We start from the raw sequence: 12,171 nt of genomic DNA, 5'->3' as shown, positions 1-12,171 counted from the left end.
TATAGAACATTTGTAGAGAATTTTCTTGGTCATTTCTAGTTTATGTTTGAATCTGAATCCAGTGTTATTGAAAATTCAGTTTAACTCATGTAGCTCATTTTCCACAACTTGCGTAGGATCCTCTGAAAGGGGGGGTCTTAAGGCCTCTGTGTGGTGTTGGTGCTGAGTGGCACGAGGCTGTTTGCACCCACTTTTCTGTTGCGGTTGACGGCACATGACCAGCCTGGTCACATGGATTTCAACCCGCACCTGACCATCACAGGCTCAGTTTTCCCCCTTAGGTGTGGATTTGAATCTAAGATTCTTCTTCTCCTGGCGTGCCATCTAAAACGGCTTTGTTTCATACAACTAGTACAGTATTTTGGACTCTGGGTGCTGGGTTGCAAAATCGATGTGGCCAATAAGTTGCAAGTGACCATTTTGAAACATGATGGGTTTTTAGGGGGGAAATGACACAGGTTTAAAAATGGAGAATAAAAAGCTTCAGATGGTTTATCCAGAGCAGTAATATTGACCCGTGTTGGTCCAATATTGCTGGGTACAGTAATACTGATTAAAAGAATTGGACTGGGGATTACTTTTCCAATGCTAATATAGAAACGCTTAATGTCAGTCGCCAGCTAAGCTAAAATGGTCGCCAGTGTCATGTGACCGTCCCCGGAAGGTGGCTTTTTTTGCTCTTGGATGTCTGCAGCTGTAACCTTGAAGGATGCGATTTCATCTGTCACTTATTCTCCCCTCCCCATCTAGACTGTGTCAGGATAAACTGTAACACCAGTAAGTCAACATTCTTCTTCTGCAGCCTTCTTCCTTCAGTCAATGTTTGATTGTAGCCTGTGTGCTAGATGTAGAGGCAGGGATGTGTGAATGCAGGGGACTGAAAAGAGGATTTCTCAGATAAAAGGGGGGTATAGCCAAAGTTCAAAGCTATGCAAATCAGACTTAATGTGCTCTATATATGTTAAATGGCCCATGTTTCCAATTTAATTCAGACACTAGTTGTAAATGGTTTTTGTCGGTTTGTATCTACTCGTCTTTTGCACTTTCAGACTTTGTGGGCTGTATTGTTTCTCAATTACCCCGTAATAGATTGCAGTGTCTCTTTTTCCTGTTCTTCTTATTTAACACATACTGCAGAATATGGGTTTATAATGCGAAGTACAGCTGGTGTCAGAAGTCATGCTGTTATTCATTAAAAGGACCAATACTTTCAAAGTGCTCACAGTCTTGTAGAAAGGACAAAAGACAGAACACAAAGAGTCCTTCAGCTGTGTGTGTGTGTGTGTCTGTACTGAAGTGCTACATTATAGATGCCCTTTACGTTGATAGCTGCAGCTGTATATGTAGTTCTTATTATAGTAAATAGTGAATATAATGAAGCATTGTTAGGTTTGTGCATTTATGATCAGATATGTTCAGGATAATAAAATCACCAATTGAAATTTGGATTGAACCAGCAGCCACAATGCAGCAGACTCTGCTCTGAATCAGCCGCTCTGGCCTCTTCATCGGCTCGATGGGGCTGCATTGCCCCCTCGTGGTTACTTGGATGAATTACTTCAAACTAAAGCGCTCAATTAAAAGTCACAATAAAAAGTGTGTTTCTGGCAAAGTGTAAATTTAAAAATGATTGAACACTAGAAAAAACACTGAGTCTTTGTATGAGTAACAGCATTGCTGCCAGTTTGAATAACTTTTTTCCTCTGCTGTGAAAAACAAAGCAGATTTTTTGTAAGTATTTTCTTTTTTGTTTGAGTACCTCTAATCTCACTTAAAGCTCAGATGGAGGAGATGTTATCTGTATGTCGCGAGGAAGAATGCTTGGTTTGAAATTGAATTACTTTATTTATGAAAACAAAGATTTAGTTTATGCTTGTGCCATCCCCGCTGTCCCTTCACTAACTAACCCTCATCTTCAGGCAAGGGCCCTGAGGTTCTTTATGCTGGACAAAAGCTCAACGACAATGAGTGGCACTCAGTGCGAGTGGTCCGCCGCGGTAAAAACTTCAAACTCACTGTGGATGACGACATGGCGGAAGGTAACGCTCTTGTAATGCATTTCTTTATTGTTTTGCTGAGATATACCAAACGTACATGATCTCGCATCTTTTTTCTTTGTTTGTTGGGCTGAATAATGTGCTTTTATTTCTACTGCTGATTTCGTTTCATGAACAGTTTACATAGAAATTACACATAGTGTGAAGAATTATGCCTTTCTTCACTGGAAAAGGCATGCCTGTTGCTTTTATTCCTAGTATTACTCATCCAAAACATTGTAAATTATGAATATCCTGGAAGTAAGTCGTGCTGGGTATGAGAGTTTTTTTCATTTTGTTCCACTGGCATTCATTATCCACACAACCAGGGCGTCTCGCTTCCTGCTGCTGGGTCATTCCCTTTGCCTCTTTTTCCTTTCTCTTCCCTCCCAGGTCAGATGGCGGGTGATCACACTCGTCTCGAGTTCAACAACGTGGAGACGGGTATCTTGACTGAGAGACGCTTTGTTTCATCTGCTCCTTCACCATTTATTGGTCATCTGCAGGTATTAAGAGCTTATCAGAAGCTCGTGTCCTGTATTATTCATTATATAATTCAAAGTCAGCAGCGGCATGTATCTGTGAGAGGAAATCAAGCATAGCTTGCAGGCTGATAGCAGATGATGTAGCTGACACAATAGGTGGCTGCAAGCCGCTTTGCAACCCACATCCACCCAGCTCCTCAACAACAGATGACATATTACATTATTCTGTCATAATTTATTTACCAAATAAATTTTATTTTATTACTCTGAACTTGGAGCTCTGAACATATTAACTGAGGCTGCTGGGTTTTTTGTAGTTGCTCTGAGGATGGGAAGGTCAGACTTTGGGGCAAACTTTGGTCAAAATGCTAAAATCTTTGCTTTTATAGAAATGATCTGTCTGTCTAATGTTATGAGTCGCTGTTATGGGTCAAGTTCATTCCAATGGAAGCAGCAAGTAGCGGTGAGGGTGTACGTGTATTTCGATTTGTTTTTTCAGTTTAGTAGATTTTATTTACCTCATTTTAAGACCTGCTAATGACATTTTTTAATATGTTCTAATATGTAAAACTTTAGAACTTGAAGAGGGTGTACTTTTCGTCACACTATAATTAATGTAAGGTCTGCTGTCAGTGCTGTGTGAGAACCACACCAGTCATATTTTATTCCTTGTGTATGTTTTTAGAGTTTATTAACTTGCTATGATTCCTCCAGTCTTCGGTTGAGGTCTCTTGGCAGTTTTGCTCACTACACAGTCGTGCTTCACAGGTAGTAATAACAGCACCATCTCTCCCCCAGAGCCTAAAGTTCAACGGTATGCAGTACATTGATATGTGCAAGAATGGCGACATCGACTTCTGCGAACTCAACGCTCGCTTCGGCATGCGTTTCATCATCGCCGACCCCGTGACTTTCAAGACTAAGGGCAGCTACCTGGGCTTGGCCACTCTTCAGGCGTATACCACAATGCACCTCTTCTTTCAGTTCAAAACCACCTCACCTGACGGTTTCATCATCTTCAACAGCGGAGATGGGAACGACTTTATTGCCGTGGAGCTGGTTAAAGGGTGAGTGGGACGAGCCGTGTTCATGTTTTATTCAGCAGTTGGAGTCCAGATATGGATTATACATTTTAAATAGCAGGGCTGATGTGGGTACAGTTGGTACCTTAAGGCTTTATGAATTTAACAGAGAAGCCCAAACAAATTGATCCCAAATCTCCTTTTGCACATAAACACGATTGTGCTGGGAAGAAGATTGTTTTCTCTGTCAGTTTAACTCCGATTAGTGTCAGAGCAACGTGAGGTGATTGTGAGAGTTTTTCCATTAAAATTTAATCCCTATTGCAAGATAAAAAGAGACCTAGTGCACACACAAAATACCCCCCTCCCCAAATACTGATGTGTTCATCTGCTCCTTCTTCTTCTCTGCCAGATTTATTCACTATGTCTTCGACCTGGGAAATGGGCCCAGTCTGCTGAAAGGAAACAGTGACAACCCACTGAATGATAACCAGTGGCACAATGTGGTCATTACCCGAGACGCTTCCAACACACACACGCTCAAGGTGGACGCAAAGTCAGTCACCCAGAATGTCAACGGAGCCAAGAATCTGGACCTCAAAGGTACCTGATCTCACCTTTTCATCAGCTTTTTCACCTGAAATAACATTATGTCTTCATCTAAGGTAAATAGCAAGTAAATAAAAGCACAAATGAACAGTTTACTCACATAAGTATATACACTATACCAGCGGTCCCCAACCCCCGGGCCTCGGACCGGTTCCAGTCCGTGAGTCGTTTGGTACCGGGCTGCGAGAGTTGAGGCTCAGGTGTGAAATGTCTGGTTTTCAGGGTTTTTATCGGTTTTCAGCGTTATTTTGTTTTCGTTTTTATCGTTTACTCGGTTTTCCTGGGTCTTTTCACGTGTGTTATGAATAAATCTTCTTTTTTCGGTACCGGTACAAGTCTTATTTTGTTGTATTTATCCGCAACACCTTAAAGGCCGGTCCATGAAAATATTGTCGGGCATAAACCGGTCCGTGGCGCAAAAAAGGTTGGAGACCGCTGCTCTATACTATGAGTCAGGGGTTACCTGAACCTAGAGTTACTTTTAATCCAAAAAAGGTTTGTAAATGAATTGTATCAAAACAGTTCAATATCAGATTATTCTTTTAACCTGCACCAGTAACGTCCTGGAATATCTTGTGGATATGCTAAAAAAAATTATGTTTTTCAAGTATTTTATGTGTATTTCATTACATTTAGACAAAGTCAGCCCACAATTGCTGGCTGGAGCTAAATAGTGACACTATATGACAAATCGTACCACTCTTCCTCTCGGCAAGAAAGTAAACAACAGTGATGTAATCGCATATTTTCCTCAATTTTCAGGCGACCTGTTTATTGGAGGTTTGGGACCTAACATGTATCAGAATCTCCCCAAGCTGGTGGTTTCTCGGGAGGGCTTCCAGGGCTGCCTGGCCTCGGTTGACCTCAACGGCCGTCTGCCAGACCTCATCAGCGACGCCCTTTTCCGCAGCGGGCAGATCGAGCGCGGCTGTGAAGGTACAGATGGCCTACAGCATAGGAGATTCCTGACCTGCTGCGTGAGATTTATTAGACTAATTAGAGAGCTCTTCTGTAGCCCCCCCTAAAGCCATTTGCTGGCACCGTTAATCCTCATTCTGCTTTCCTTTGCCAGGTATTTGTCACATTTTAGGATAATACTTGGAGTAGAATTTGTCAGTCTGTTTATCTAATATCAGCTTTCTGAGCTTTTGTGTTGCATTCGTATATTTAATGATAACAATATGTTGTAACCTCAGGAACAATTCTAGATTGCTTTACATTGTAACTCATTTAAACCGAGCACTTTTCCTCCTAAAATTCACGTCCTAAGGCTAAACTAACGTATTGCTGTTACAAAATATAAACGAGCTGCTGCCAAGGTTGTATTTTTTACAGTAAAACAACCCATAGCTCTTTTGACCTATATCTATAAATTGAGTGCTTAATAAATACATTTTCCCATGCTAATGCTTCAACTGTATTGAAATGGAATTGATTATTCATGCATATGGAAAAGGTTACAACACATTTCCTCTAGAGGGCAGCAGAAGATTAAGATAACAAACACTGCCATTATGGTGAACTCGTATAATTTAACACCTTTATTTTTAAGCAGCTCAGCCCTCACTAAAAAAAAACCAGTCAGCGCCCCTCGCCTGCTGCCACAGTAACAAACTTGTACAAGTTTTAAGAACACTAACGATGCTGCTCCCCACTAACCTCTACTCTTGTTTTCCGCTCTGCTCTGTTCTGTTTGTTATTTTTCTTTCTGCGCTAACAAAGTTGGTTTCACCAAAGCCGACCTGCAAGGTAGAGGGTTAAACTCCGCCTCACGGAGGCCTGCTCGCCTGAAAGTCTGCTGTGTGCAATGCATCGTGGGTGTCACCATGGCAATAAGGACCCCTTTGTGTGCTGCAGAGGTGGCTTGCTCTCTGAAAAAAATAGACAGAGAATGCTGGCAGGGCAAAAATGAGTAATCAAGCAAGTGTTAAATTATTACTTTTTAAATATAAAAATGCCAGTTGTGACACATTGCAGGCTGGCGCAGACAGCAGAAAGAGGCACATCTAAACACTCAGTGTGCCGCTGATGGATCAGACCTCTCTTTCTGTCTCCATTTTTTTTTTTTAAATAAAAAATCCATCACATCTGCTGCTTTACCCAGATGAGTGTTGCTATTATTTTTTTCCAGAGAGGAAGCAGCCTGCTGCCACAACACTGGAGTTCAGCAAAATCCTCCATCTCTAACAAAACAAGCACCGATGTGTTTGATTCGCGCTGATGAGCCGCTCGTGCCCGTGCGGTCTCTGGGTTGCCTGGTTGACCACCGTTACTGTCCATTACACAGTAAATGCACTTTCAGCTGGCAAACTTGCTCTGTTTATTCCACCTCAGATGTCTTCTTCTCCTTCTTTTCACATTGTCTTGCACAAGACAACTGCTCTTAAACTGTGTTTACTTGCATTTGTCTGCCATGTATTTGGACTGTTTATTTAATTTTTGCTTTATTTAATTTTGTTTGTTTCTCTACGGTTATCAGAAGGGTTACTGTCAAGTTTTTTCCCCCCCCTTTTGTCTGTCTAGACTCTCACGGGGTGGGGGTGGGGGGGTTGTTTATCTCGTTATCTATGCTGTGCGCTTGTCCTTATCTGCATTCCCTCTCAGTAAAAGTATTCAAAAGTAAGAGCTATGTGTGGCGTGTAGAGGAATAGCAAACACACATCCAGTTTGACTTTGAATACCCTCCTCAACTCCTGTCTGACTGAAGTGCATACACGAGGATATGCACTGCGTGTTCTCGAGTACTCTTTCCGTTTTCTCTTCGTGAATTCCGTCTGTCCAGTGTATCCAGTGTTCGCCGTGTATTCTCTCGCAAGTATTTGTCAAGGAAATGACCGGGCTCGCTTTTTTAATGCCATTTTTTTTGTCTGTTTGTTTTTTAAATGTGGGTATTGTTAAATGCAGTTTTGAATCCATGAGCCGTCTGCTAGGAGGTTTATGTCTTGTCTTGCCTGTTTTATAGAGGGAATGCAGCGAGTTTTACTCTGATAAAACTATTTGGAAACATGTTGGAATGAAATGAAGTGCATGCGCGTCCACCCGCACACACTACCAAAAAGAAGGAAACTTAACAGTGTCATCACATTAGCCCAGACGGGGGTCCAAGTCATTTGCAGCAACGTGTCTTAAGTGCTAATCGGAGTGCATCGCACACGCTGCAAGCGGCGTCTTCTACAGCACTTTTTGCAGTAATTAACTGAGAGTATATGCTGATGTTCCCCCCAACCCTGCTCAAAGAGCGTGAAGTCGACGCTGCGAAAACCTGGCGCCTGTGCGTCGCCTTCCCAGTGCTACAGCAGCTTTACCCAGCAGGAAGCAGGATTCATCAGGCAGTATTTTTTAAACTGCATTCGCACTGCAGGTCAGGCCTCGTGTGACGACACTGTTTGCTCCTTGTTTTTTTCTTCGAGGCCCACATGGTGTAGACCTGTCTTTCTAGAGTGCATTCCTTCTGCATGGGTCCTGCATTGTTTAGCCTCAGCGGTCAATCTTATCGTTGCTTGACTGTGCACCTGTGGTATCTCTCTCTCTCTATGTTTCTTCTCCCCTTTCACCCTTTTTCAGGGCCCAGCACCACCTGCCAGGAGGACTCATGCGCCAACATGGGCGTGTGCATCCAACATTGGGAGAACTTCACCTGTGACTGCTCGTTGACGTCCTACTCGGGGACCTACTGCAACGACCGTGAGTGCTGCTGGCTTTAAGATTTTTCTGCATTTGCCTTACATGTGCATTAAAGGGGGACTCCAGAGAGAAGTAGAAAGCCTTTAAAGGACAATGCCTCATGGGCTTTGAAGGACAGTTGATTGAGGAAAATTAAAATATGGAAGGCTCAAAGCCAGCTCATCTCCACAACAGTGTTATCATGTGGAGGTGCAGCACAAAGTTGATGGAATCCTCCTTTAACACATGATGCACGAGGTGCACAGAACAGCACAAAACTGCACAATACTGCAAGGTTACAGTTCATAAGTCGTACCATTATACATTCTTATGCACATGCACATTATTATATTTCACACTCTCCATGCTAAAAACTGACCCATGAACTCACGCCGTCCTGTGTGCAGCACTGAGAGCCGCATCCTTGACTCAAGGACTCGTTGGTTCAGGCCTGTTAAGTTAAAGCTTTGTTAAAAATGCTGCATGAATTCGGAGCTGAGAGTGTGTTGTGATCTTTAAATGAAGCACCTGAGAGATGCCGGCAGTTGTTAAGGGCATCTATTTTTTTGCTTTGTTGCAGGTGCTTTGACGTAACAGGTTTGCTTGATGTCGTGAGCTTTCGCGGTTCGGGCTCGGGAGTTAGCCCGACCGCAACTGATGATGTGTAAAATATCCACTTCTGCCTCAATCGCCTTTTCATAAGCGTCCTTCAAATAGCTTTCGCTAAAGACGAATTGCGAGTTTGTGTGCGTGTGTGTCTGAAAGTGAGGGAGAAAAGGGATCTCTTATCCCCATGACGACAAGGGACTTCCCCGCAGTAATCACGGTTGGCGGTCTTTCATTTAGCGTTTAATAGTGGGGGCACAGCGCTGCTGGGCCAGACTAATGAGGTGGTGGAAGCTGTTAGGAGAGCTGCTATCTGTGAGTGCTGGCATCCCCTAATCATCCAGACCTTTCTGATGTCAGGCCCGGCTGCTGTGTATGACTTTATATCTCTCGGTTCCACATTTCTTTCTCTCGCTTTTTTTCCTTCTCTCCTTCTCACTTCCCTCTCTTTCACGATCCTCTGACGCAGTGTTTTCCACACGGGGGCCAAACAGCCGACCTCAGCTCTCACTCGGTGATGGGAACTGAGTGTTTATGTGTTAATTAGTGATGAGAAGCCCTCATTAATTCCCCCCCGGCGCTGCCCGGGATGACATAGAGGGAGGTCTCATTGATTTCATATCAACAAAGATGTGATTCTTCTTGAGACACAGGCGCTTTTGACGGTGACATATTTTACATCTTTGTGACTCTGCAGGTTTAGGTTCGCCTGCTTCTTTTGGAAATAGATGTGCACTAATATTGACTAGGCTGTCCAAGCGTGTAATAGTATTTTTAGCCGTGCGGTATTAGTCTTAATGAGAATTTCGTGGCTGATTTTCTTTCTTTGCGTAACTCTTTCGAGCAGTTTCTCTTTACTTGTTTATGGCAGAAAGGAGATGAAGAGAGGTGAAAGCCAGGCAAACAGGCACGCTGCTGCGGGAATACTCCAGTGCATTGGAGTTGTGCTCGTATTGCACAAGTGTGCATGACTCCGTCTGCCTGAGATAAAGGGTCTCGTTTACTTTTCTCGGATTGAGCCAATCTTCCGACGTCCACTCTGATGCCTTTGCTTCCTGTGAGGTTTCTGGAGCCCCTACAGAGTAGTCACGCACCACCAGGTGGCAGTAAATCCACAAGCTGGACCGCACACCGTCTCCCTGTGCTGGGAGAAAATGAGATGCAATCCCCCGAGCATGAAATCAGTTTTCCTGTTATTTTCCTCCGCTGCTTTGCCTCTTGTCGTTCTCTCTTTCTCTATACATCCCACTGTACCAACCCACAGCCCTCTCGCTGGCTGTAGTTATTGATCACTGAATGAATAATATCTTCCGGACATTGCAAGAATCCAGTGTATTACATGTACAATTTGTGATTACAATACAGGCATGTTGCCAACAATTTTCTTAAGTCCTTGCCTTTGTGCGTGCATGTGTGTTCCAGGCATCTTTTATTCAGCAAGCGCAGCGTGAGAGAGGGAGAAAGATCTTCTAATTAACAATGTGGGAGTGGAGCTTCTCCCTCGGTCTCTCTGCCTCTCCATCTCTCTTTCTCCAGCAGATAGCTGCTAGCAAATATCATTAATTGTCTGTTTCTGTGGCTTCATCTCTACCCGTTGTCCAAATGAAGAAACTTGAATAAAGTAAAGTGAACACTTCTGCCAATAAAGCCACTATTTGCGATTGTTAGCACTGAGCCTCTGTGCCCTCTTCTCCATCATAGCTAACAGGTCGCTAGGTGGTGGAAAAGATGAAAAAAATAAAGGGGAAAAAAGCGCCTCAGCAGGCGAGAGCTATCCACACTGCTTCCATTTATTCCTGTGTACCCTTGCAGCCTGCACATTGTGACTGCACACCTTCACTTATGGGAACGTGACTGTGGAAATTCAGAGGGCTCTTTGCACCTCGCAGGCTGTTTTCAAAGCCTCTCGGACAATCTGTAGGTACATGTTGTGCCCAGCACTGCTTTAAAAAATGGTTGGGGGGTTGGAGGGGGTTTATCCTGCTGGGTTCTGGCTCACTGCTTTTGTCGTGCTCATTTCCATCTCCTTGTCGTCTCACATCCTTTCCCCTTCTTCTGCTCCGCTCTGCTCTCCTCTGCTTTCGGAGCGGACCCTCTCCACGTCTGGTTCCGTGAATGCCGCAGAGTTTCATTTAAATCCAAGGACATGAGAGCTTTGGGCCAAGCAAGAGGAGCAATCGGACACTCCTCTTCCACATCCAGAGCAATTACTCAACTTACGTAATAGAATTATCTCTGCAAAGGTCGCTGCATTGTTCTACTGTCAGGGGCATGGTAAACAAACAGAAAGGAGAAGTGGAAGAGGGAGCAGGAGGCGGAAGACAGGGAGCAGAGCACTGTTCGCCAGTTTGACGCTCACATCAGTAATAAAAAAAAAAAAAAAAAAAAAGTAATTGCACAGATAGATTTAGTGATGAATTTCACTGTCAGTGCTGTGATTCCTTCAGAATCCCTCTGCTCCAGCTTTTAGCCAGTGTCCTTAATTTATTTTTCCAAGGTATGCACAGAGGGTTGCGACCATATCTGCCTAACTGCTTACACAATTGACAACAAAACAGCTTTATTACTTCGTTCACTATTTATAAGAAAATAATCATGGCGTTTGCCACGTATTCATTTCTCCTCCGCTTGCTTAGCAGAGGAACAAAAGAGGTCGGGGCACAATGTATTTGCCTGCATGCACAATGTTCTAGTGAGTGGAGAATACACAATAACCACGGCATTTTCCCACTATTTACTGATGTATCTGCTCAACAGTATTAAATCCCGAGGGGTAGGGAGGAAACGGGGGCGGCCACACAATGCAGCCTTTCACTTTGATATGACGTCGATGATGAAGTGATGAAGGGTTTTTAGAATGAAAAAGCAGGTGAACGTGCAACACACACCCACGTGCGCACATGGAAATACCATCTGTAGATATGTGAGAGCGTCGTGTGAATATTGAAAGGATTTTCATCGGAGCATTTAATATTTTATCGTGCTGTCTCTGTAAATAGGATTGAGTAGCTCGAGCTGGCCGGGGCCGGCCAACAGGTGTGGAGCAGGGTTTGTTATGCAGCGCCCTCCGACAGCCGTTGGAGCTTGGCTTGGTTTCAGCTGGGCACAGATGTAGCACCTTTACATCATAATGCATGGACAGCGATTTCAGCCAGCAAATGCATTCGATTTGAAGATGAATCGGAAAGGTGGAAACGAGCACGCCTTCTTTCATCTTCATCTCACAAAAGCCCGTGTTTTCATGCAGAGTTTGACAGCACCTTTCTGGTGAAAGAGGGCTTATAAGTGGAGCATAGCAATACGAGAACATTTGCCTATAAATACCACAGGTGGATCAAAAATGGGCCAAAAAGAGCTCTACGGAGAATGATTTGTCCTCAGGGCACAACCTATCCCAAAAGCACACTTTGGGAAAAAAACTGTCGTAGTATTTGAGGCAATCGTTTTAGCTAGAAATGCTCACGTGATTCAGCAGCCATGTAATCAGGTGGCTTAAAGACTGCCTGCAGTATCATCGAGGTTTGGGAGGGGGGTTTAGATGCCGCTTTGAAGGAAGTTGTTGTTGTGTAGCTGTGGCTCGAGGAAAAGTAATTGCCCGACATCAGCCCAGTGGAATTGCCTGAAACACAAAAATACAGAAGAGTGCACAAACATAAAGTTGCTCCTTCAAGGTTTATAATCTCCTTTCCGCTCTCCATCACTTTGTCACTCGGCTTCTTTGTCCTATAATATCTGTATTAGAACCAGAAC

General features: G+C 43.7%; 1 protein-coding gene across 4 annotated transcripts in view; it reads left to right on the top strand.

Moving 5' to 3' along the window:
• nrxn3b (neurexin 3b) overlaps positions 1–12,171 on the top strand; it is a 335,382-nt gene that overhangs the window by 134,844 nt on the left and 188,367 nt on the right. For all 4 annotated transcript variants that reach the window (XM_085371806.1, XM_085371807.1, XM_085371805.1 and 1 more), the window contains 8 exons: positions 751–777; positions 1,920–2,039; positions 2,430–2,542; positions 3,320–3,588; positions 3,956–4,146; positions 4,915–5,088; positions 5,875–5,901; positions 7,717–7,836. In XM_085371806.1, the coding sequence (XP_085227932.1) occupies positions 751–777; positions 1,920–2,039; positions 2,430–2,542; positions 3,320–3,588; positions 3,956–4,146; positions 4,915–5,088; positions 5,875–5,901; positions 7,717–7,836 (1,041 nt within the window). The remainder of the gene's footprint in view (positions 1–750; positions 778–1,919; positions 2,040–2,429; positions 2,543–3,319; positions 3,589–3,955; positions 4,147–4,914; positions 5,089–5,874; positions 5,902–7,716; positions 7,837–12,171) is intronic.

Source organism: Diplotaxodon limnothrissa, linkage group LG15, assembly GCF_057381915.1.
Source record: "Diplotaxodon limnothrissa isolate DT_005_m linkage group LG15, D_limnothrissa_male_GT1.1, whole genome shotgun sequence".
In the NCBI taxonomy this organism is placed as follows: Eukaryota; Metazoa; Chordata; class Actinopteri; order Cichliformes; family Cichlidae; genus Diplotaxodon; species Diplotaxodon limnothrissa.
Note: the sequence above shows the minus strand (reverse complement) of the source record. Positions and strands in the feature narration are given on the sequence as shown.